At 36.7% G+C, this 26,763-nt stretch overlaps 1 protein-coding gene across 2 annotated transcripts in view; it reads right to left on the reverse strand.

The window, feature by feature from the left end:
• LOC127443136 (E3 ubiquitin-protein ligase HECW1-like) overlaps positions 1-26,763 on the reverse strand; it is a 77,888-nt gene that overhangs the window by 50,368 nt on the left and 757 nt on the right. For both annotated transcript variants that reach the window (XM_051701671.1, XM_051701670.1), the window contains exons 2-5: positions 8,923-9,253; positions 6,510-6,617; positions 4,446-4,540; positions 1,175-1,250 (exon numbers count right to left, since the gene is read on the reverse strand). In XM_051701671.1, coding sequence (XP_051557631.1) covers positions 1,175-1,250; positions 4,446-4,540; positions 6,510-6,617; positions 8,923-9,253 — 610 coding nt within the window. The remainder of the gene's footprint in view (positions 1-1,174; positions 1,251-4,445; positions 4,541-6,509; positions 6,618-8,922; positions 9,254-26,763) is intronic.

The following is a 26,763-nucleotide window of genomic DNA, read 5'->3' on the forward strand; positions in this document are numbered from 1 at the left end:
TTTTTTTTTTCTTTTTTTTTTTTTAATACATTTGCAAAGATTTCAAACAAACTTCTTTCACATTGTCATTATGGGGTATTGTTTGTAGAATTTTGAGGAAAATAATTAATTTAATCCATTTTGGAATAAGGCTGTAACATAACAAAATGTGGAAAAAGTGAAGCGCTGTGAATACTTTCCAGATGCACTGTAAATGCTTAGTGAATGTTATTAGAAGAAGTGGTGATGTTTCACAGTGGTAAACACTCGACTGTCCCGACTTTTTTGGAGGGTGTTGCAATCATCTAATTTGAAATGACTGTAGGTAAAACATCATATAATGTTTAGTTGTAGTGTTTTCAATATATCAAAGGGTGAATATAATTTACAAATCACTCCTTTTTGTTTTTATTACGATTTTTCATTCAGTCACAACTTTTTAGAAACTGGGGTTGTAAGTTTAATGTAGTGTATTGAGAAACAATGTAGAAAGAAATGGATTTAACAGTGATTATGGATGACATAATTTTACAGTTAAACATATTTTAATATGCAAAGTATTGAAAATCAAAATGACTAAAAATAATTAACTTTTACAATTAATTTCACACAATGAAACATCATAAAAAATTTACTTACATATTTTCAGCAACACAATACACTTCCAACAACCATAGTGTAATAATAAATAAAAGGCTGGGTAAACTATTCGGTTATATATTATTATAAGTAGGCTATAACAGTCACCACTACCAACAACAATCAGTCTTCAGAGTGCAACTACAAAAACAGCTGTTGCGACCGGGACCAACATCGTTAATTCTATGAGTGCGATCAAAAGACTTACATGCACTTGCAGTCTTCACGTCAACTTGCACACTGTGGCAAAACACCAGAAATACTTAAGACAAGTGGGTAAGTAGGCAAGTCCAAAACCGCAAGTGGGGGTACTAGGACAGGGCCATAGTATTACCATCTGGTATCATCACTGTAACATGGTACTGTCATAGAACATTTTGTAAGGTAAGAAAAAATTAAATGAAATAGGCCTTAATCTTTCTATTGTTGTTTACAGAAAATTGTAAGCGCTGGATCAATAATAAATAACGGTGAAGACACTAAAAATAGAAGTCCCATAAATATTGATGAAGCTTAATGATACTTTCTGGTCATGTCAGTTTAATGGTACACACACCTGACAGAGAGAAGCTGATGAGTCTTCTCCTGCCTTGGCTCTGAGGTACGTCATCTGTGGTCACCGGCTTAAACACCTGACAGTAGAAAGTTGGATGTAAAATTAATTTATAGAAGCATGGAAACATTCAATTAAGAAAATTAGAAAACAAAAAAAATCTAATCTAATCTAATATATTCTTCTTCAGGCTGCTCCCGTTAGGGGTCGCCACAGCGGACCATCCGTGATCCGAATATTTGACTTGGCACAGGTTTTATGCCGGATGCCCTTCCTGATGCAACCCCCAGTGGCTGGGGACTTAATCTAATCTAATATAATTTTTTTTTACCAGCCATGAAATTGTATTTTGTACTAAAATATAAAGATTTTGTTTTTTCGGGGCCTGGGTAGCTCAGTGGTAAAAGACGCTGGCTACCACCCCTGGAGTTCGCTATTTCGCTAATTCAAATCCCAGGGCATGCTGAGTGACTCCAGCCAGGTCTCCTAAGCAACCAAATTGGCCCGGTTGCTAGGGAGGGTAGAGTCAAATGGGGTAACATCCTCGTGGTCGCTATAATGTGGTTTGTTCTTGGTGGGGCGCGTGGTGAGTTGAGCGCAGATGCCGCGGTGGATGGTGTGAAACCTCCACACACGCTAGGTCTCCGCGGTAACGCGCTCAACAAGCCACGTGATAAGATGCGCGGGTTGATGGTCTCAGACACGGAGGCAACTGGGATTCATCCTCCGTCACCCGGATTGAAGCGAATCACTACGCAACCACGAGGACTTAAAAAGCGCACTGGGAATTAGGCATTCCAAATTGGGTGAAAAATAAAAATAAAAAATAAATAAAAGATTTGTTTTTTCTATGACAAAGGAACTAGTTATCTTTTTAGCTGAAGTTTATTAAGTTTTCTAGTTCTAGCATTATTCATTAGTCTACAGATTATGGAAAGTCTGAGAAAATCGGAGTGTATGGTGAGTACCGACTGATTAAATACCCTCCGACTATGATTTAATCTAGTCGTTGAATATCAAACATGTTTGATATTTTTGAGCTGACTATCAATGACACAGTAATATCCTTGTCTTGTCTGTTTACACTCTCATAATATATTCAAGTGTTTACATTAAAGGAATAATTCTCCCAAAAATGAAAATTCTCTCATCATTTACTCACCCTCATGCCATACCAGATATGTATGACTTTCTTTCTTCTCCTGAACACAAATAAAGAATTTTAGAAAAAATATCTCAGCTCTGTTGGTCCATACAATGCAAGTGAATGGTGACCAAAATTTTTAAGCTCCAAAAAGCACATAAAGGCAGCAGAAAAGTAATCCATAAGACTCCAATGGTTTAATCCATATCTTCTGAAGTGATCCAGTCAGTTTTGGATGAGAACAGACCGAAATGTAACTCCTTTTTCACTTTACATTTTGCCATTGCAGTCTCTAGGCACCATCATGATTTCAGTTCCTAGTGATTGACGCATGCACAGAGGGTGCTAGATGGTGCTAGGAAGTGTAATCGAGCTTGAAATCTTATGCCAAGGAGACTGCAGATGTCAAGATGTACAGTGAAAATTGTTACATTTTGCATTTATGTGCTTTTTGGAGCTTCAAAGTTTTGGTCACCATTCACTTGCATTGTATGGACCTACAGAGTTGAGATATTCTTCTAAAAATATTCGTTTGTATTCAGCAAAAGAAAGAAAGTCATACACATCTGGAATGGACAAGGGTGAGTAAATGATGAGAGAAAATTTTCTGGTGAACTATTCCTTTAATATCACATCAAGACGGGCATTTTGACCAAGAAGCGCATTTGACTGTTTACGCGCGCAGCTGCATTCCCCACGAGACAAGAGCGCTACTTAGAGCGTGCGGACACATACGCATGTGAGCGTCTGAAAGCAGCCGTCTGTAGTCAAACAGCGCATGAGTATCAAATTCCGTCAGTGCTTGGTACTGCTGGTACTTTTAACATCACTGGACAACAACAGCAGTCAGTACCTGTATCCATGTTTGTTTACATCTGTCATGCGTCTCCTAGAACAGGAGGGCGTGTGTTTCCATGCGAGTTTGTGATTGGATTGACTTGAAAGTTGGGTAGTGTATGATCCCCAGTCTTTGGTGTGTGTTGCCCAGTTTTTATCTTGTTGTGATCAAGTTGGTAAGTTTATGATGCCTACTATTTTGGAAATCAGTTTTAAAAGTTGTGTAGTATATTCCAGCCTTGCATCAAACATCGTTAGTCTTTGTCACTCGCAGAATCATAAACTAGCCAGTCTCTTTGACACATCACATTTCAATCAACTTGAAATTTAGTATGAAACATTCTTGTTTTTGGGGCTTAAAGCCAGAAATGTCACAATGTTCTGGATTTAACTAGAGTTTGGAGTTTGTATCTTTTTGATTAGATTCGCTCATGTCAGACTATCATTTTTAAATAACGATTTAAGCCATGCATTACCTTGAATTCCTAATAAAGTATTCGGCCAACTGGCCAGTAAATCCACTTTAATTACTCCCCAATACCAATAATTACTTGCATTTGGCATATTGCGAGTGGTAATTCCGGGTCCTGTTGACAACTTTCCACTGTCTCAACTGCCGTGTGTCCTACATCTTTATCAAGATAAAAGAAGCTGTTCTTAGCACATTCATTTAAACATGTCTAAAAGTTGGTCTGACATGTCAACTCAATGGCGAGAGTTTGTGGCTTTACTACCAGCAATAAACTGTTTAGTGGGGAATCGACTAGTTTGACTGATCTATGGCAGAAGGGGTGGTAGGAGTGTTTGGGAAACCTGTTTGGAAACTGTGCAGAAATGCCGCCGAAATAAAAAGAAACAAAAAGAGTGTTGGGTTCACTCTGTGGCTATGGTGGTAAACCAGAATTAAGCCATGAAATGATAACCTGAGATTATGTGCAGCTTTAATCCTTTGAGAAACAGATGGCACAGACTATTCTGCTCTTCAAAAACACTTGATGAAATGTGATAAACAATAAAACAGCTGAATTTTCTTCACATCTGCAAAGTAATATATGTAATTGAATCATCAGAGGGATGTAAGATGAGGTCACATGACTGATCTGTTAACACTCATGTTCCTTTCCATTGCTCTTCTGAAGGCATGACGTCAATGTTCCAGACACACAGTATATTGTACAGCATGACACGTGAAACAAAATAAAAGACCTAGATGTCTTGCCTACTTGTGGAAGAAAGTACACAAGATTTTCTATCAAGAAAGCTTTGGATGGGTGTTAAAACATAAGGACTCACTGGTGCAGAGGGGTTCTTTACGGTCACACATGGGGTGGTGGCTCGCAGGGCTCCGCTCACTCCATGATAATATTTAAAACAGATCTTAGTCTCCGCTGAAACAGAGCAAAGCACAGAAAAGGTCAAAGGTCACAATAAGAAACAGTGTTATATTACAGTTAAGGCTGTATGTGTTTGTTTACAAAAAAGACATGATCTTACTCAAAAATAAAAAAATATACAATATATAAAAACATTATGCATGTAACTAAAAACTAAATTAATAACCAAATTAGAACAAAATCATTGTTTTGTGGTAAGTTTGTATGTGTATGGCTTTTAGTCTATATCTGTGAGCTTTGAGGCCATCTATATGCTAAAGTACTCCTAAAAGTAAAAAAAAAACAAAAAAAAACAGTGATTGTCTTCCAGGAAAATGGACTCAAAACATTGATGATTTTTTTTTTTTTTTCTCAATAAAACGCTCTCTAGAATGAAAATGTCCATCCCAACACAACATGCCATCAGCATCACAACATAAAGATATTGTGTTATAGTCAATGGAATATCCAGAAAACTATATTATACTGTGTATTAGTGCCCGACCGATATATCGGTCGGCCGATATTAGACTTTCACCGATATATCGGTATCGGCTTATATGTTTACCGATATGAATTTTTTTTTTCAGAACATATAATGCAGAAAACAATGCTTTAGAATTGGTGTCATAACGTAGTTTGTCCAGCGAGCGTGCTCCGACTCCATTGTTTACAGAGCTGAACTGACGGTGGCTCTGCAGACAGTGCGGAGTTAAGCTGTGTGTCTTCACTGTAAGTTGCTAACTAGTTTGTGAAATACATACTGGAAAGTTAATAAACAATGACCCCATCATTTTCTCTTTTCAGTATAACTAATATAACATTAACCCTGTCCCTGACTACCAAGTCACTCATGTTTATCACATCTGTTTGCTGTGTTAGCCAGCTATAGTTTGTCAGTGCTGTCAGTAATGTAGCAGACTGAAAGGTAAACATCAGAACATCTTTTTGCAACACAGCAGACAATGGTGCAGTGGTGGATTGTGTCTGCTGAGTGTTGATTTCACGCTATGTTATTACCTAGTTGGTGAGACACAATGCTGGAAAGTAAAATAAACAATGTCCGTCTTTTACTCTCTGTGACAGCGAGCTTATAGCTAACAAGCTATTCATGTAGCTATTTTCATTGTTGTCAGCTGAGTGGAAGCTAATGAGTAAACACCAAACTGTTTTGTTCAGGATTCACAGTTTGGTACCCCCTTCAATCGAATCATGATATCATGATTTATCGCGATATATCGAATCGTGACATGTCTATCGCAATACGTATCGTATCGTGAGGTGGCTGGTGATACCTAGCCTTGGCGCGTAAGCGCATCTTGTGATGCTCTGTATTGTATATCATTCTCTCCACTTAATATCAGTTAAAATGCAAAAAAATAAAACAGTGGCATACTGTATGGACTCACAGTGTAATACAGAAGCCTGATATAACCCTCAAACAGCTGAAGCACCACAGGCTTTATTTTTGTGCATTATTTTAGTTGTTTCAGTCTATAAAATCACACTCTCATTCCATGATAAATACTATATTGAAATGAAAGGTGTTTTGAGTGCTATGTACAGGGCCTGTCACACTTGAGTGAATTTCTCTTCACACTTATGGATTTCAAACACCACTGAACAAATTATTAGAAATGAAGTGTTTTTCATTCTGTGACTGTTTCTATAGCAGCCACACAGAGGAAGTTGCATGGTTGCTTTTATAGCTACAGACACCCACATCCTGTGTGTGGTTAATAAGCATTTCATTTGTAATGCTGCATAATGTCATAAATGTAATTCAATTAAATGAACACGGCCTGTTACATTTTAAGGGTCAGAACAAGGTAGGAAAATAGTAATGTAAAACTTAATAAAATAATAGATAAAACTCTAAAACTTTTTTTTTTTTTTTTTTACTATTTACTATTTTTATACAGATACTAGCATGTGCATGTTTATTTAATTGAAGTTGGAATAACATGGTTAAAAATTCACATACGTTCTACAAAGTAGGAGTTGGCCTCGATCTTCCAGACGATATGACCTTTGTGGGAGCCATTCACGCCTCTGTTTTTGTAGTCCAGAAAGTTTTCTGACAGAACCTCATCTAAGACAAAGAGAAATTTTCTTTTAGAGAAATAAAGAAACAACACATAACACCGTGTTTTTCTCATCCATTGGTACTAAAGGAACTGTGCAGTTAACAAAGCTTTAAAAACTCAATTAAAACTCAATTGAAGGTTTCAATTAGAACCAGAAAGCCTGATACCACATATTTTTAAGTTTCACATAGACCCTTTTAGGATTATTAAAAAATCGTCTGATCGCGGTTATTTGAGCTAACCATGATTATTGTGCACTTTAAAACGGAATCACATTTTATTGTTCAAATAAGGGAATGAAAGGTGCATTTGAGTGTCTCATTCAATTGAATTCCGACCGTCTATAACCGTAATTGTCAATCGTGAGAGCCCTAAAACAGACAATTAATCATCATAATCACAATTAATTGTTTGACAGATGTCAGCCAAATTTCATAATCGTGACAGCCCTAGACCCTTTTATTCTCTAGTTCTTTAGAAAAACTTCTATAGCTGACTTTCCATCCACATATTTTATGCGCATTTTGGGATATCGCATAAAAACTGCTGGATGGAAAAATCAAGATGCAAATAATGCTCATAAAAACGTATACGCTCGCTTGAGGTGGATATACTTTGTAGCCAATAAGACAAAATGCGCATAAACTATGATGGAAACACATTTTCCGAATAAACTGCTACTGAATTTATTAGGAATACAAGATGCACATCAAACAAGTCATGTGACTGAATAGTTCATTCATAACTGAACTAATCATCGGACTAATCATCTGAAATGTTGCGCTGGTCATCCTGAAATAATGGTGTCCTGAAAATCCAAAGCTTGCAAAGAGTGTGCAGAACAAATAAGTTGAATACAACTTTAACTGTGTCAAAGAACAGGTTTATTGACAATTTTGAAAAATATATTATAGATCTGCACAGCAAAGGCAAGGAAGGAGGAATGCACACACATAATGCTCCCAGAACTATGTGACAAGCTGTCGCTCACAGACATGAGACACGTTCTTCGAGTGTTTTGTCCGTGTGCTCTAAACCAAGAGAATTTTATTAATAAGTCACAGTGGCTACAATTTCTCCGGAAGTGGCGATTATTATTTTTTTAACATATGGAATGGAAACGCGGCCTTATTTGCTCATTGTTTTTGCGATATTATGTTTTTTCAGATATATTAAATTCGTAACTTGGATTGAAAAATACTTTATGTAATGGTGCTTTAAAGAACCCAGAAACCAACACACTCATTTCAATAACCTATAATCTAACATCAATAACTTTTTAATCTCAATATAAACAACCATATGGCCTAAAGAACCAGCAAAAAAATATATTGACAATGTTTGATAAGAAGGTGGCTCTGTGCTGCAAAGAACCACTGAAAGAACCTTTATGAACCCGTTTCCACCAGGTATTAAGATGTGTTTCAGGTGATCCGATCACATGTGGTCAGCCTTAAATACAGGTCTAAATGGGGTGTAACATTTTTGTGATCAGATCACAAAAACCACATATGAATGTGGCCAAAAACGCATGTGACTACATCGCATTGGAGGTGTAAACGCTATCTGTCCTGTATGCGTCCCGGCAGCAGTGAAGTGCCACCCCTCACCTGCCAATCAACAGCTGTGCTAAAACAAGAGTTTAAACTTTGCTGTTTACGAGTGCCTTTAAAAGGAAATAACCGTCCGATCGGAAAATTTTTTAAAAAGCGGATGCATACACAATCCCGAGAGCTTCACTAATCTCCTTTAGTGTGTCTGATATCAACGCAGATGACAAGCACAAACACCTGAAGCTCCTTTAATACAGGTAATCTACTAAAATAACAGATAATTCTGCTTGACATGTTAGTTTGTGCATAGATTTAATTTCAACCGCATCTGAGAGAAACAATGCGCCAATTTTCCGTGCTTTCTTCATCTTTTCTGACTTTGTTGTGCTTTATTATCATGCAGTAACACTCTGACAGATGTATGTCGTCATGAATCAGAGACCCTTCCCTCCAAATCTGAACACAAGTGGTCACAGAAGACGCTTTTAAGTGACCAGGGGAAAACAGCGATGTGTCTCACCTGACCACATGTGATTGGATCACCCGAGATGCATCTTAATACCAGGTGGAATAGGGGTCTATCGTTTAGAGTGTGGTGAAAAGAATTTAAATGTTCACACAAAAATGAAAATTCTGTCATAATTTACTCACCATCATGATGTGCCAAACCCATATGACTTTCTTTTTAATGTGGAACAGAAAACTATTCCTTTAACTGAGTACACATTAAAAATTAGATGAAGAGAAACAAGCTCACCAACGAGGTACATGCCAATCCAGTCTCCCGCATCCACCTCCTCTTTGATGTCCCAACTCAGTGTGATGTCCAGCGTCTGACCGATAGTGTAGCTGGAGGTGCTGACTGTGAGAGTGGAGCGGCAATGTGAGGTCACGAGGTCAGTGTCACTGGTGGAGCGCAGCACCGCTGCCGCCAGCTCCTCAGGTACGCCGTTCTGGAAGTCCACATTAGGGAACTGTTCAGGATTAAAACTGTGCCGAATGGGTTCCTTACATCGTCGCCTGCCCTGAGATGCACGAGATGGAGAGGCCATTGCTGCAAGCCCGAGAAACCTGTTCTGGTACAAGTTCTGAAAAAAAGAAGAGAAAAGAGTGTGTAGTTAAACAGGATCCATCCCAATATCACTATATGAAAAGTACCAGGCTGATATTCTCACGGAACATACAGTATGTTGTGCCTATCCAACCATGCAAGAAATCGAAAGAACAATTATGTCTTGGGGGGGGCTCAGATGCTGCAGTAACTGCCGACGTTTCATGGTCAGCTAGGATGAGTGCAGCATTTAGAAAAGGCAAAACCGCTGCGAATGAGGCAGGTCAGGACATGTTTGAGTGGGCAGATCAGTGTCGATGTCGATCTTCCTATCAACGCAATAGAGAAAGAGATCTACTTCAACTGGCAAAGTATATCTGCACTGAGAGACTTCCAAAGATGCAGACAGATCTTGAACATAATGTGTGTCTGAAAGAGCAAAACCAAACATCTAATGAAAATAGATGATGGCGGTTTGGCATATTGGCTAATGCTCGGGTCTGGTAATCTGGAAAGTTTCTGGTTTGAGTCCTAAATGGAACCATACATGAGCCATTAATACTGCACCCTTGCGCAAGGCACTTTACCCCAGGTTCCTCCAGGGATACTGGCTAAATGAATACTTACTTTCAGAGCATCCAAGATTACTTGCTTTTTTTTTTTTTTTTTTTTTACCACACTTTGATCTGTGATCTCACACACACACCACACAGGCCACAATTAGATTAGACATATTACACAATTTGTATAAATTTTTTTGACATCAATGTTCCTCTTTATCTGTCTTCCTTTTTGATAGAGGCCTGCTCTATCAAAAATAAGTCACAGTATTTATATTTCTTAACATGAACGTTAACACATAACATTTATTTCACTGTTTAAGGATGCCAGGAAATGATTGGATGCTAAATAAAGAGACACAACTGCTAAAATATAATTGTAGGTATGATAGGACAATGGTAACTATATAGGCTACCAGTAGTACAGTGTTTTTCTCTCAGCAGTAACTGGAGGAAATGAATTCGTTTCTGAAAGGGAGAAAGGCTGTGCTATGTACTTAGATCTGAGATAATGGCAATGTTCATAATTAAATTTGCTTCCTTTAAAAATTGTTTGTGAACCAGTTTGCAATATTCAACGCTAAACATTTGAACGCTGAAACATTGAGTCACAAAAATGACCCAAGCATGCATGTTTATATTTAAGTAATATTGTAATTTTTTTGGAAAAATATGTAATAACACTAATAGCACTAAAGGCACTAAAATTGTGCATTTGATGGGGGGGGGGGGGGGTTGATTTAATGGTATTTAGACCTTATTTACCTCTAAACTACTATATTAAACATTTATTCATATAAATGAAGCACTCTAAATAAGGTCTAGCAACACCTATGATTTCGAGATGCGTTTTTCAAAGTTTCAAACAAGGTTTAACTTGGCCCATCGATAAAAAATAAATGAACAATACAGCGCTTAGCACTAGAGGTGCTGAAAAGTAGTACAACGCTACACAATCAAAGTAAGATGCTCCAAAAGCATCCATCTGACGTACGAGTACATAGACCAACAAATAAAAATAGAGCAGAGGGAAGTAGGCCAATAATACAGTTACGTTCAATTATATGGAAATAAAACAAATAATATTTGGACTTTTAAAGAAACTTTTTGTGTTGTCTAAATGCTTTACTTGTCTGTTGCCACAGTATATGTAAGAAGTTCCTTAATGATACAAGATGGCGCCGTGGATGGCAGCCTTGGTGTGGAGCTCTTCAATTCTTTTGTTGTTTTCATTTGTTTGTCTTGTATTTAGTAAATGTTTTCCAATCAGTTTAACCAGGGACGAACTGCTGAACATTCGGCAGCACATACCAGACAATCTTTTCCCTGTTTTTGACTATTCGGATGATTTGCTGGACATTTTAGTCAGAAGTGCAGCTGTGTTGTTCAAGTGCGCTATGAGACGCAAGCGAGGGAAGCAAACAGCGCTGTCGAGTATTCGAGCCTCTTCCTAACAAAACTGACAAACTACTTCTCCTCACCCGTACAAACAAGGACTTTTCAAACTCTGCTGCCTTGTGCTTCATAGAAACCTGGCTGAGTGAAGCCATTCCGGAGAGCGCGTTACATCTGCCGGGCTTTCAGCTGTTCAGAGCAGATTGCATTGCAGAGGTAAAGGGGAAAAAGAGAGGCGGTGGAACATGCTTTTACATCAATGAAAGTTGGTGTACAGACGTAACAACATTAAAGATGTGCTGTCCTAATTTGGAAGCACTTCGCCGCAGGAGTTTTCCTCGTTTATTCTGGTGAGTGTTTATATTCCTCCACAAGCATGTGTGAGCTGCAACAGCTGGCTGATCAGATCACGGACACGGAACAGCAATGCCCGGACTCACTTATTATTATCCTCCGCGATTTTTACAGAGCCAATCTCCATGTAAACTGCCAAAATACAGACAGCACATTACATGCCCCACCAGAGACAGAAATATACTGGATCACTGCTACACAACATTTAAGGATGCATATCGCTCTGTCCCTAGAGCAGCTTTGGGACTCTCTGATCACTGTCTGGTTCATCTTCTTCTGACCTACAGGCAGAAACTTAAATCAGCTAAACCTGTAGTAAAAACTGTAAAGAGATGGACCAATGAAGAAGAGCTGGAACTACAAGCCTACTTTGACTGCACTGATTGGAGTGTTTTTGAAGCTGCAGACACCAATCTGGATGACCTCCTGCATTGTTGTCGCCGGGGTATCCATGGCACCAGCAGGAAAGGTACAGCCCACTTCCAGCTCCTTTGCATTTAAAGCTACAGACACTAAAATAGCCCGTTTGGAATAGGGCTACAAAACAGGGGTATAAAGGCATGGTAGAATAAATGATCTGTGAGATATTTTGAGCTGAACTTGACAGACACATTCTGGGGACACCTGAAGAATGAGAACTACAAGCCTGCTTTGACTGCACTGAATGGAGATTTTTTGAAGCTGCAGACATCAATCTGGACAAGCTCACAGATACTGTGACATCATATAACAGTTTCTATGAGGATATGTGCATTCCTACTAGGACATATTTAAGGTTCGACAATGACAAACCATGTATTACAGCAAAACTAAGGCAGCTTTGTCAGGCCAAAGATGACGCTTACAGAAGTGGGTATAAAATCTTGTACAATCAGGCCAGAAACACACTGACAAAAGAGATGAGAGTGGCTAAAAGAAGCTACTCTGAGAAGCTGAAAAACAAGTTTTCAGCTAATGACCCTGCATCAGTGTGGAGTGGCCTGAAAGACATTACTAACTACAAGACACCATCCCCAACACTGTAGGGAATCAACAACTGGCTGACGACCTGAATGTGTTTTACTGTAGATTTGAAAAGCAAAGTCTCACACCCCACACTCTCTCTGAACTTCACTTCACACAAACATCAGCAACTACTGTCAAAGTCCCTGCCACAGGTCATAAAGTGACAGTATCATTTTAGCACTTAATAAAGTAAATACTTGAACCCACTGTAAATATTAAAAAAAAAAAAAAGGTAAAATGTCACCAAAATGATGAAAAACTAATGATAAAATAAAATTTGTAAAATTGATACTGTATGTCCATAATTTAACAAGTGTAAAATGAGAAAAAAGCAAAATGGATATTAAAACTGAAATATACCCAAATTAATTTAAAAGAAAAATCGAATCATGATATCATGATTTATCGCGATATATCGAATCGTGACATGTCTATCGCAATACGTATCGTATCGTGAGGTGGCTGGTGATGCCCAGCCTTGGCGCATAAGCGCATCTTGTGATGCTCTGTACTGTATATCATTTGATAGTTTTGTGCAATAAGAAGTACATTTATTAAGCCTATTTATTTGTTGAATATCCTTTAGTTACCATGTTGAACTGCTGCGCTTAGCATCCATATATCCCTCTGAAACGCGTCTGTTAAGGGTCACGTGAGCATTACAGAACCTAATTATACTTTTTATGGGTTACTTAACACCAAATAGTTGATTAGTCGTTTTTTGTGGTGTTGCACATCCCTAGTTCAGGGTGACAGCAGGAATTCCCTGGCCAATACAGGAGGCAGCTGGTGACATGCTGGAGGTCACCGCAGGACAGCACTATCATCAGCAGACCTCCAACTGTGAGGCCACAGGACTGATCTTCATAAAGGTTAATGAGAGGGCAGTTTACAACAGCAAGGCTCAAATGTAAAGATGTTTTTCAGCTGGCCTAGATTTAAACTTGCTAGTTTCATATTATTTTATTTTTAGCAATTGCAATATATCTATATATATCTATATATATATATATATATATATTATTTTTTTTATTTATTTATTTATTTTTTATTAAATGTTAAGTTTCCTTTACAGAAAATATACTTACAAATTTTGCAATAATAGCTGAAAATTGCTCTGTAATGCCTGACATGCTTTAGCTGGAAAATTATGGCATTTGATGAACAACATTACTGATTGATTTTTAATTTTCAGCCCATTCTTACTGATGCTTCCAGGACTATTACAAGTCACTAATCGCAATTTTGACAAAACCTAATTTATGTTAGCTAGCTAAATATCGTTACCTAGTTTAAATCAGCAGAAATTGCAAGAAAAAAAAAATTCTTCAAAGAAAAACAAATGTTTACATTTTGAAGTAGGCCTTGGCGATTTGGCTTCAAAAATTATTTCTCAATATTTTTCAGCCTAAATATTCGACATACATCTTGATAATTATGTATTTGTTCTAAATGGCTCAAAAGTGATTTGCTTTATTCAGAGGAACCATCATTTCATCCAAACAGCTTTGTAGCCAAGTAGATTCAATATTTTAAAGGCATTCTAGGCATGTTTCCCACAGTTTTTCACTAAATACAGTCGAGGGAGAATGAGATTTAATCTTTTTCATTGATATGCACTATTATATTTATAAATTTAATTACAATTAAAATGAAAGCATTATTTACCATTACTTTTTTTTTACTAAAACATGTTTGTGCATAAACAAGGCGTGCAAAAACTAGTTCACTCACTTATTTATTTTTTGGAACCTAGTTGAATATTGTATAACACTAAATTATTACTGTGAGCGCTCAAGTCAAGTTTATTATTATAAAATAATACTGAATTATCATTAATATTTTGATAATTAGATTTGTGCTATACAAAAAATAAAAAAATTAAATTGGTTCTATTGACTTCACCTTAACCTGGGGCTTTTATTTTGACACTAAAAGTGCTGTCTGTTTTTGACAATTTACAATGTTCCGCATCTGGTGAAACGTGTCATCTCGTTATCTGTTATACTGTGCTGTGTTTGTGGATTTGTATAATAAGTTGTAGCGGTTACTAATATTTGGAATTGCGTGAATGCTTGAACCTGCCGCACTTTGATTTCACAATGCATGTGAACTGCTCTGAGAGCACTGCCAGATCAGCGCGTCAACTGTTTATTCTGTTCATTTGTCTTTGAATCGCAGCCTTTTGCAGTTTAATAATCACATATGACCAACACACCATTTTGATGTTATTTTCATTACTTGTGCAGCCCTGAAGATATTCACGATATTGCTTAATTTGATATTGTCAGCAATATCATTGCGATTGTATCGTGAATATTACATATATTACCAAGGCCTATTTGGAACGCATTAAAAAACAGGTACATGATCAACCAATGTATGATGTATTACCAACACAGCCCTAGCCAAATACAGCGTAACAGTGCCCACCCACTTTCAGCCACCCTGGTGCTGGAAGTATTTTTCCCTATTCATTTATTCCAAAGGGTTTTCATAAAAGTATTCATCAAAGCATTCCAAGTCATGAACCAAATCAACCAGTTCTGAGTTGAATCAACATTACAAACTTTGATTTAAAGCGAAAAAGTATTTGAAAATTGGACAAAACGATAAAAGGTACAAGACTGTGTACTTTACGTGCTTCATGAGGACAAAAACTACAGTCCCATGAAGGACTGCAAATGAAGGTCTAATTGAATTAAAAACAATGGAAAAATATAAATCTACTGGTTTAAAGTTGGTTATTATAAGTATAGAAAGAATATATTTGATTTTATTGCAAAACAATTCAGTTTTTTAGCATTTTGATAGTGTAGGAAGACTGACACGGTTGTCTCATTCACCATCCTGCAGTTACTGCGCTTGTTTGAAACGATTTGTTGGCAGCGATTCTCTGATTTGTGGAGCGTTTTTATTCAAAATCATGGGTAGCATAGTTCTTCAGCAGGAAATCCGCTATTAAAGGAATATTCCGGGTTCAATACAAGTTCAAGTTCAAATGACAGCATTTGTGGCATAATGTTGAGTACCACAAAAAATAATTTTGACTCGTCTGTCTTTTTCTTTAAAAAAGCAAAAATCGAGGTTACAGCGAGGCACTTACAATGGAAGTAAATGGGGCACCTTTTTGGAGAGTTTAAAGACATAAATGTGAAGCTTATAATTTTTTAAAAAGCACAAAATCTCTTTTGTTAGAACTATTATTTGAGCTGTAAAGTTATTTTTAAAGTTATTTTAGGGTTTGCTGGCATTACATCGTCAAGAAAACATAGTTGCAAAATTGGCTATAACTTTACACCGAAAAGGTTAGTAAGCAATTTTATCACACTAAAATCATGTTAACACACGTATTACTTATGTTTTGTGGCTATAATTTTGAAATAGTGAGTATTTAAAAATTTACGGATTGGCCCCATTCACTTATATTGTAAGCTTCACTGTAACCCAGATTTTTGCTTTTTTTAAAGAAAAGGAGAAAACTCAAAATAAATATTTGTGGTAATCAATATTATGCCACAAATGCTGTCAACTGAGCTTAACTTGTATTTAAAGTAATATTCCAAGTTCAATACGATTTCTATATTATGATTTCCGCAATGCAAAAAACATGGACAGAATCGCGGAATCCAGTCACAAAAACAAAATTAACTATTAGACATGGAATGTCACGGAATTTGACATATTTGGATCAAATTAATGTAATAATGCTCAATTAATCAAATTAAAATCTTACATTTAAAAAAAAAAAAATGATATGTCCTAATGTGACGATTAAACCACAAAAGGATGAGATTTAATTAAATAAATATACAGTCTGAATTAGGGATGGGCATGAGTACTTGAGTACCCGAGTACTCAGATGTGACAGCAACGATCGATCATGAAAACGATGACTGAAAATGAAAATGCCTGATGTGACTTCACTGAATTCGAAATTCAGTGACAACTACCTGACACCTATACACTACTTATCAAAAAGAGGCCTTATTTTTAACTTTGAGATTGAATACGTTGTCATTTTCAGTGGTACCTTGATTGTCAACAAAGACGTCTCATAGCAACCAAACTGATAAACGATGCTGCAATGCTAGCATTTGTTCTACATGTTTACGGTAATCAAAAGGAAGTTTAATCCACCGTGTTTTGAACATTTGTCTCTGCACACGTTTGCTAAACAGGTTTTATTGTCATATAATGTAGAAACTTTGACTCATATTATTTAATAAAAGTAAAGGTTTATTCTTGACTGTAAGTCTCCCTCGGTGCCAACATGTTTGAGTGACACACCTGCATCTCAGCTAAATCAGAGCTGAAGATTTCCACACGAGCTGTAAGTCCAACATAAAGTGCCGTTCCATTGCAGTTTTCCCAGTGTGAAGTTTAAAATTCCAAGTTAAATGGGAGAAAGCATGAATCATCACAGCAACAAACTCCAACAGAGCACAGCGTGACTTTCTGTCTGGGACAGACACTGCGCTCTACACTCTGGAGAAGCGCACACACAGACAAGGCGTAATCTTTCTTTCAAACATCTAGATGAAGCACAGCTGAATGTAACAAAACGCAGGATCTTCAAAACTATTTTCAACTTAACACTGTGTTTTAAAAACACGATGATTATGGCATCACGGAAACCACGGTTTGCAGATACATGGTTCAGAAACAGTGGTGCGCACTTACTAAACTTATTACGGTAACCTGAAGGAAGAACAGAGACACACATTCTGAGCATTGTTTCATTGAATTGACAAGCAAGTCTTCACATAATGACAAAATATTCTGCATTATATTTTTATTATGCCCACTTTTGTACTTATTGTAACAGACTACATTATAACAGCCTATGTTAATGAGTAGACATTGGAACATCGAGACACAATGCAGCGGCCAAAGACGTATGACATACTGTATATGTACAGAACATACTGTATTTGTACATGTCTATGTCTCGAGTAATTACCGAGTACTTGAGTAGAAATAAAAATGACCAAAATGCCCATCCTTAGTCTGAATGTGCTGTGTGCTTCAAAGGAAATGTGTGAAGCCACTTGCTTATAAACTGATAACACCTCATTATAAGCATCACATACACTATGTGTTTGTAATATATTACAGACAGCAGAGCACGCATTAAGCTTGAAGTGCACAGCACATGCAGACTACTTTATATATTTATATAATTAAATCTCAGCCTTTTTTCGGTTTTAATAAGCACATTTAAGACATATAGCGAACTGCTTATGATGAGGTATAAAGCTGTGGTCAAAAACATAAACTCAAGTAGCTTCAACATGCTTTCCGCCAAAATAAAAGCTCAATTTAACCAAACGCATTAAAATTGAAGAAACTGCGACAGAAATATACTACTACTGCATAGAAAATATGTAACATTAAATGTAGTAGTAATAATAATAATAATTATTATTAAATAATTAGATTATATTTAAGTAATATCTCACAAGCAAGAATACTGTTGTACTGAATTAAAGTTTTCAACGCTTTTATTAATATTGTGATGCTCTGCTGTGCAGCACTGTATTTGACCAAAAATAAATAACTCCAATATTTTTTTATTTTTTGTAATAATGTAATTTCTCTTCTCTATGTTGACTGTCTTGTTGTTAGAAAAGAGCTGGAATGCAAATTCAGACCTACTAAATGACTGAATCGAGGCATGCTGAAACAAATTGAATCTTCCACGAAGCGCATTTTTGTTTACCAGCTGAAAGGAAGCTTTTACAATGTACCTTGCAATCAAACTGACATGGATAAATTAATTATAATCATTAAAGGCCCTGGGGGCAGACTCCATTAAATACAACTGTGTGTGTCTGCATCTCGCGCAGGATGTGATACATTAGCTTGCAGAGCATCTGGCTCATAGTAAGACGTAGGGCTCCTCAATTATGGCAAAAATCATAATCATGATTATTTTGGTCAATATTGAGATCACTATTATTTAACACGATTACTCACTGACTTTGGAAACATCATGCATTTATTGAACTTTAAAAATAACTTGTCTTTTTAACAGTGGATTTCCTTGAACTTTAAATATAATTCAATTGAAAAAAACGAGATAAATAAATATAAAATAATTTATAATATATAAATACATATACATTTAAATAAATCATATAAAAATAATAAATACAAATAAATTAGATCAAAATAAATAAGATCAACTATGCTATAGTGCACTTTAGGGTTGGGCGATATGTGAAAAATATTTTATCAATTATATCGTCAACCCCCCTGCCGAGGGTCGGTGATTATTTTTTCCTTTTATTGATTTTGCTTTCAAAATTAAATTAATTTATTGAAACATGAAAAACATAAACAAAAGACATTTCTAAATTCAAATTGCACTTTAAACTAAACAAAAAAACAAAATTAAAATAAAGTGATTCAAAAATCTTATTTAAAAACCTCACCAAATCCAAACATTTACAGACTCCAACGGCTCCATTTGCCATCACGTAAGCATCCGTCAATGACACCAGGTGAAAATTACTAATAGCCTACAGATTAAGAACTAAAAACAATTATAAATGTAAAGATAATAATCATACTAATAAAGCCTAATGGATTCCCTTATGCTCCCAAAATAATGCTGCTAAATGTGTGTTCTTATCGAATTTGTGTTTGTATTGCATTTTGGTAATACAGTTAAAGCTGCCTAAATAAAATAAAATAAAATAAAACTACATTTTAGGTTCAAGGTGAACATGTCTTGTATTATTTTATGATTTAATCACTTTTGTCGTTGTTTCTTTAATACAAAGTTAGCCTACATATTACTGAACCTGCAGAGTTGCGTTCACAATGCATGCCAACCACGTGGATATAAAGCAAACTTAACTCACAGAACCTCACGAGATGATCGGAGATAATTTGCAGCATTCTCATAGAAGACATTATTCTTGCAAACAGTTTTCAGACAAATTAAACAGAGAAGAAAAGAATGAAAACTCTTTATATGCGTGTGTTCCACGAGACAGCATCGTGCTGCATGCCTCTGAAAAAACAGCGAATCGGACACAAGCACTGACGGCTTTTCTTTTGTCTGTTCTTAAAAATATAATAGTGTTGTGGGGATGGGGACGTGGTCGTGTGTCTGTTTGCGGGAGAGAGGGAATGGTGTGGCTCGTTAAGCTGGTTGGCATAATTTCTAACAGCTGTTTCTTCTTACAGTGATGGCGGAGAGAGACCTTAAAAGCTGCCAAACTCGCCAGAGAAGGCTGAGAGACGTGTAGCCCTAGAAAGACGTGTGCCAAACAGAAACCCAAGAACCTTAATGCACTGACATAACGTAGCATGGAGGCCTACGGGAGCTGGAAACAGAGAAACAGGATCAGGCCACAATTCCGTTCCGAACAAGATCACAAGTATGTAATGTCCTGCTGAAGAGTACACTGCAGCATATCGGTATAGTCATCTTGTAGATATTAGGTATGTTCAGAATGTCAAATCAAGTCATTTTTTTTATTTGTATAGCGCTTTTCACAACACACATCGTTTCAAAGCAGCTTTACAGGAAATCACGCATTAAAAATTAAAATAAAAAATGAAACTGTAATATCTATAAAGTCTTAGAGTCATAATTGTGTAGTTTGATTAAATATGATTGTAAAATGTGTATAAAAATTAAATAATTAAATAATAATTGTATTTAGAACCCCTGTGAGCAAGCTGAAGGCGACTGTGGCAAGGAACACAAAACTCATAAGATGTTGGTTAATGGAGAAAAATAACCTTGGGAGAAACCAGGCTCACTGTGGGGGCCAGTTCCCCTCTGGCTAAACAGCATGAATATAATGCCAATATTAGTTATTTGTGTGCAGTGCAAGTCATGGTTTAAAATCTGTAAATTAAGCGTTAAGGTGCAGTGTTTAAAAAAAAAAAAAAAAGTTTTTTTTATTAACTTTAAGATGAATCACTAATGCCTTTGAAGTCCAACCTGGATTAACTGCAGAAGTTCACATACAGTAGATGCATTGTCCTTTGTTAGATGGCTGATGAAGGCTTTTGTTGGCAATTAAATGACAGTCTATGTATTCCATTTCATGAATGTAGTCCATCAATAGACAAAGGTGATGCAGGCAGAGATCAATGAGATGCATCGTAGTTCAACCGGCAGGTCATTCCGGTGAGGTTCGGTGGGGTCCATCCTAAGTCCAAGGTTCAGGCAGTGGCATATGAAGTATCCGATGTCTTACAGTTGTAGTTGGCATCAGTTCATCCTCTGAAGTCAAAAGACTGAAGTGATGTCTGGCTAGCACCGGCCGTAGTTTGTCAAGTAGCAGTGGAGTCCGACACCAAGCAGGAACAGAGCTGGATCTGGCCGATATGAATCCCGAGGTTGAGACATTGAAACAAATAGAATAATATTAGTGTAGATGCCATTCAATTTTATGCAGAGTTATAGATCATGATAAATGTTTCTGGTTCTGGCAGACCTAACTACAGCAGCCTACTTGTGAGTTGATGGATAAATTAGGTGTATGCCTGGCTAGCAATCTTTCTGAGATGGAAGAATGATGTTCTACAAACATTGGAAATTTGATTTTCAAAGGACAAATTGGTATCAAATATAACACCTAAGTTCTCTGCTGTAGAAGACAACATAACAGTATATCCATCGAGAGTCAAATTATATTTCAGTGGCTTAGAGGTTTCTGGTCTAATAATTAGTACCTCTGTTTTGTCGGAATTGAGTAGAAGGAAATTTCTGGCCATCCAATCTTTTATTTCATTGATACACTCTGCTAATTTTGAGAATTTTCGTTGGGTTTAGAAGAAATATAAAGTTGAGTATCGTCGGCATAACAGTGGAAACTTATTTCATGATTCCTGATAATATCTCCAAAGGGAAGCATGTATAAGGAGAAAAGCAGAGGCCCTAAAACTGATCCCTGTGGCACTCCATACTCAACTTTTGTTTGATTTGACAATTCCTCATTTACACATACAAAGTGGTAGCTGTCTGATAAATAGGACCTAAACCATGCTAATGCAAGTCCACTAATGCAACATAATTCTCCAGCCTATTCAAGAGATGTCGTGATCTATCATATCGAAGGCATCACTAAGATCTAAAAGCACTAGAAGAGAAATGCAGCTGCGATCAGATGATAAGAGCAAGTCATTTGTAACTCTGATAAGTGCAGTCTCTGTACTGTGATGGGGCCTAAATCCTGACTGAAATTGTTCATATATTCAATTTCTCTGTAGAAATGAACATAGTTGAGCGGACACTACATTTTCTAGTATTTTCGACATAAATGGTAGATTTGAAATCGGTCTGTAACTAGCCAATTCTCCAGGATCAAGCTGTGGCTTCTTAATAAGCAGTTTGATAACTGCCATTTTAAAGTTTCTTGGGACATGTCCTAAGGATAGCAAGGAGTTAATAATATTAAGAAGAGGTTCTGAGATTACTGGGAGTACCTCTTTTAAGAGCTTAGTTGGTATTGTTTGTTAGCTCTTTATGACCTATAACAGCGAAGGATTGAAGTTGCTCGTGAGGAAAGTTATGAGACACCGTTTTCTGATGTGCTATGACAGTTGATTGCATAGTTCCAAATTTATTTCTGATTATTTCAATTTTATCAGTAAAGAAATTCATTAAGTCATTACTATTGTGCTGCAACGGAATATCTGGTTCAGTCAATGCTTTATTCCTAACCAATTTAGCCACAGTACTGAATAAACAACTAGGATTTATGTAGTTATTTTCTATGAGTTTGCTAAAATATCCTGACCTGGCAGCTTTTTGTCCCTGTCTGTAGCTACAGATACTATCCTTCCATGCACCGCAAAATACCTCTAATTTTGTATTCTTCCACTTGCGCTCCATTTTCTGAGCTGCTCTCTTGAGAGCATGTGTGATCATTGTATCATGGTGCGGGGCTTTTTCTTTCATTTTCTTTAATCGAAGGGGGGCGACACTATGAAGAGTGCTAGAGAAGACTGTATTTATATTTTCTGTTATTACATCAAGTTCTTCTAGACTTTATGGCTTACTCAGTATGTGAGACAATTCTGGATGATTATTAGTGAAGCAATCTTTAGTGGTCGAAAGAATAGTTCTCCCTAAATTATAGCATGGTGTAGATTGAGTGACATTAGCTGATCGCAGCAAACAAGAGACAAGGTAATGATCTGAGATGTCATCGCTCTGCGGTAGAATTTCTATAGTATCAACATCAACTCCATTTGACTGAATTAAATCTAGCGTATGATTATGGCGATGTGTTGGTCCTGTCACATTTTGTCTGACTCCAAGAGAGTTGAGAATATTGATAAATGCTAATCCCAATGTGTCATTTTCATTATCTATGTGAATGTTGAAGTCACCAACAATTAAATCTCTATCTACATTATCTACTAGATCTGATAAAATGTTTGCAAATTCACCAAGGAAACCAGAGTACGACCCAGGTGATCTATATAGTGTAGGGGCAAAAGACAACAGAGATTTTTTATTTATATCTGATGGTCACATTAAGCATTATTAGTTCAAAAGACTTAAACATATATCCTGTCCTCTGAGTAACACCAAAAACTTACTGTAAATTGTAGCAACACCTCCTCGACCCTTCAGACGAGGTTCATGTTTATAATAATAACCTGGGGGAGTAGATTCATTTAAACTAATATATTCATCAGGTTTAAGCCAGGTTTCAGTCAAACAGAGCACATCCAAACTATGATCTGTAATAATTTCATTTACAAATAGTGCTTTGGAAGAAAGAGATCTAATGTTTAGTAGCCCTAGCTTTATATGATATTTACCTTCAATTTATTTATTTTTCAAGTTTGACCTTAATCAAATTTTTCTAAATGATTTAGTGAGGGTTTTTTGTTTGGTAGTTCAGGGAACAGACACAGTCTCTATATGATATCTAGGTGATACAGTCACTGTGTTGTAGTTTATGTGACCTGTGTGACGTCTCAAGGCAGCTAGCAGACATTCGGATTAGCCAGTTTGTCTGCTTCCTGACCTGGGCCCCAGTTATTCAAATACTATCACTATTAGGACTATGAGCCAAATTATTAGAGAGGAGAGCGGCACCTTCCCTGGAGGGATGGATTCCGTCTCTCTTTAACAGGTCAGGTCTTCCCCAAAAACTCTTCCAATTGTCTATAAATCCTATGCTATTCTCCGGACACCACTCAGACATCCAGCGATTCAGTGACACTAATCTACTATAAACCTAGTCACCACGACAAGCAGGGAGGGGGCCAGAGTAAATTACATTGTCTGACATCGTTTTTGCAAGTTCACACACCTCTTTAACATTATCTTTAGTGATCTCCAACTGGCGAAGCCGGACATCATTAGTGCTGTCATGAATAACAATTTTAGAAAATGTACATTTAGTATTAGCCAGCACTTGTAAATTTGATCCGATGTCAGATGCCTGAGCCCCCGAAATGCATTTAAGAATGGTGGCTGGAGTCTCTATTTCCACGTTTCTTACAATAGAATCACCAATTATTAAGGCTCTTTCAACATGAATCTCAGTGGGTGCATCACTGAGTGGGGAGGATCGATTGGAAACCCTAACAGGAACGGAAGAGTGGTGTCACTTTGCTGAGTGAGTATGCTGCCGAGACGTCACCCAAACGCCCTGCTGCGGGGGCTCTAAAGCCTGAACCAAAGTGTTTGTGTTGCTCGCTGTACTAACCGCATCCGAAACAGTATCTACTGGCTTCTCTTTCTCACTGACCTACACTAGCATTCAGATGCATGTCTCTAACTCATTAACCTTCTCCGTCAGTCTGACTAATTCCTTACATTTATCACATGTGAATCCCTCACTGCTGACAGAAGAAGCTATAGTAAACGTGTGGCATGCAATTCAGGAAGAAATAACATGAGCGGATGCCATGACTTACCGCAATTGTTTGTTGTTGTTGTTGTGGTTGTTCTTGAGCGGTGAGGGTTTGAGATGTGGTTCCTAATCAGCAGATGTTTGAGATTGATGCAATAATCCATGTAAAACAGTGGAGAAAACAAATGCACGCAGTCGAGATGTAAGATGCAGACAAGCGGGGAAAAATTAAAGAAAAAACTAGAGAAACGGGTGTGCGCGGTAAAATACACAGTTAAAACAGTAGAAAAGCAGAAAAACCCGAAGCACGTGGTAAAAAGGCAAAAGATAATACGATGAACGTGAATAAGCAAGAATAAGCAATGCTAAGCAGGCTTGCAAGCTACAAACACAGACTCATGCAACGTGCCGATTTTACCATACTACTTGTGCTATATTATGGCAGTATATGCACTGTGTATGTGCACATTGCAAAACTGTAGGGTACAGAGAAAGTTTTGATATAAAAGTAAACGGAAAGATAGTTTGTAAATTGCAGTTTAGTTTTTTGCTTTGTTCCCTTTTGTATGTTTTTTTCTTTAATTAGACGCTAATTCCATTTTCCAATATATATATATATATATATATATATATATATATATATATATATATATATATATATATATATAAAACATCTAGCCAGGGCCGTCCTTAGGGCCTGCCCAGCATTTCGGGGGGGCCCCGCGGCGATCGCTTACAAGGTGTGAGCTGTTTTATTTAGTTTTTGGCCGCTAAAAGTTACAATCCAAATAAAAAGTAACCTCATAACACCATTTTATTTTTGGACAGAAGACTGGATCAGAGCATTTCTGTCCAATTACATTGTCTTTTTTTAGTGTTCCTCCAAAATAAATGCTTAAAGGAATAGTTGACCCAAAAATGGAAATTGTCTCATCATTTACTCACCCTCATGTCATCCCAGATGTGTATGACTTTCTTTTTTCCGCAGAACACAAACAAAGATTTTTAGAAGAATATCTCAGCTCTGTAGGTCCATACTATGCAAGTGAATGGTGATCAGAACTTTGAAGCTCCAAAAATCACATATAAGTTATCCATATGACTCCAGTGGTTAAATCTATTTCTTCTGAAGCGATATAACAGGTGTGGGTGAGAAACAGATCAAAATTTAAGTCCTTTTTTGTACTCTAAATCTCCACTTTCACTTTCACATGTAAAAGTGAAACTACACAGGCCCACATGTGACTTTCAGATGTAAAAAAGAAAGTGGAGATTTAGAGTAAAAAAAAGGACTTAAATATTGATCTGTTTCTCACCCACACCTATTATATCACTTCTGAAGATATGGATTTTACCACTGGAGTCATATGGATTACTTATATGTGAATTTTGGAGCTTCAAAGTTCTGGACACCATTCACTTGCATTGTAAGGACCTACAGAGCTGAGATATTCTTCTAAAAATCTTCAATTGTGTTCTGGAGAAGAAAGTCATGCACATCTGGGATGGCATGAGGGTGAAATGATGAGAGAATTTTCATTTTTGGGTGAACTACCCATTTAAGGGTTTAACCCTTCGGACCCCATCGCAATGCCGCATGCAAGTTAAGAAATTATTACATAAATTGGTACTGTTTTATAACAACAATAATAATGAAGATTATTATTATTATTAATTTTGTTGTTGTTGATAATATTATACAAAGATATATTTCTGTAAACATTTCTTAATAATAACTTATTATTGGATTCCAAAAAATAATGATGAAAAGTGGGCTGGGACTCTATCACAAAGTGGACAAAAACAGCTACACAGTGAACAGATACAATGTAAAGATGATGTGAATCTATTTCCTTTTCCTATCTATGTTTCACTGTATTTTATATTTATTTAGTCTGGTATTTTTTAAGAGGACTCAAGTGTGAACACCCTTTCTTAAACAATATTTCTACTGGCAGTACAGCATGTTTGCTAACTTAATTTTATTCAAAATGAACCACTTACTAGGTTTTTTTAATGTTATTAATCATATCGCAATGGTTCAAATCGCAACATTTTTTTTAAATAATCACAATTCGACTTTTTGTCCAAATCGTTCAGCCCTAATGTATAGGCAAACTTAAAGCTTATGAAGCCACTTTACCAATTACCTTCCATGCCATCAACTGAAGTAGCTCCTGCCTAGAAGTAACCTGGCCTTTTCTTCCCTCTTCTGAAGCTTTTCTATCCCTTGATGATGAGCTTATAGCAGATCAATATACTGCTGGTCCCAGGTGAATCAGTACTACTTTACCCCATCTATGCTCCTCATCTAAACGATTTCTTCTCTTAAGGACCCTTGAGTAATGAACACATGTCCCCAATTAGTAAACACTGAAAATCAGGCTTTT

This window comes from Myxocyprinus asiaticus, chromosome 6 (genome assembly GCF_019703515.2).
Source record: "Myxocyprinus asiaticus isolate MX2 ecotype Aquarium Trade chromosome 6, UBuf_Myxa_2, whole genome shotgun sequence".
In the NCBI taxonomy this organism is placed as follows: domain Eukaryota; kingdom Metazoa; phylum Chordata; class Actinopteri; order Cypriniformes; family Catostomidae; genus Myxocyprinus; species Myxocyprinus asiaticus.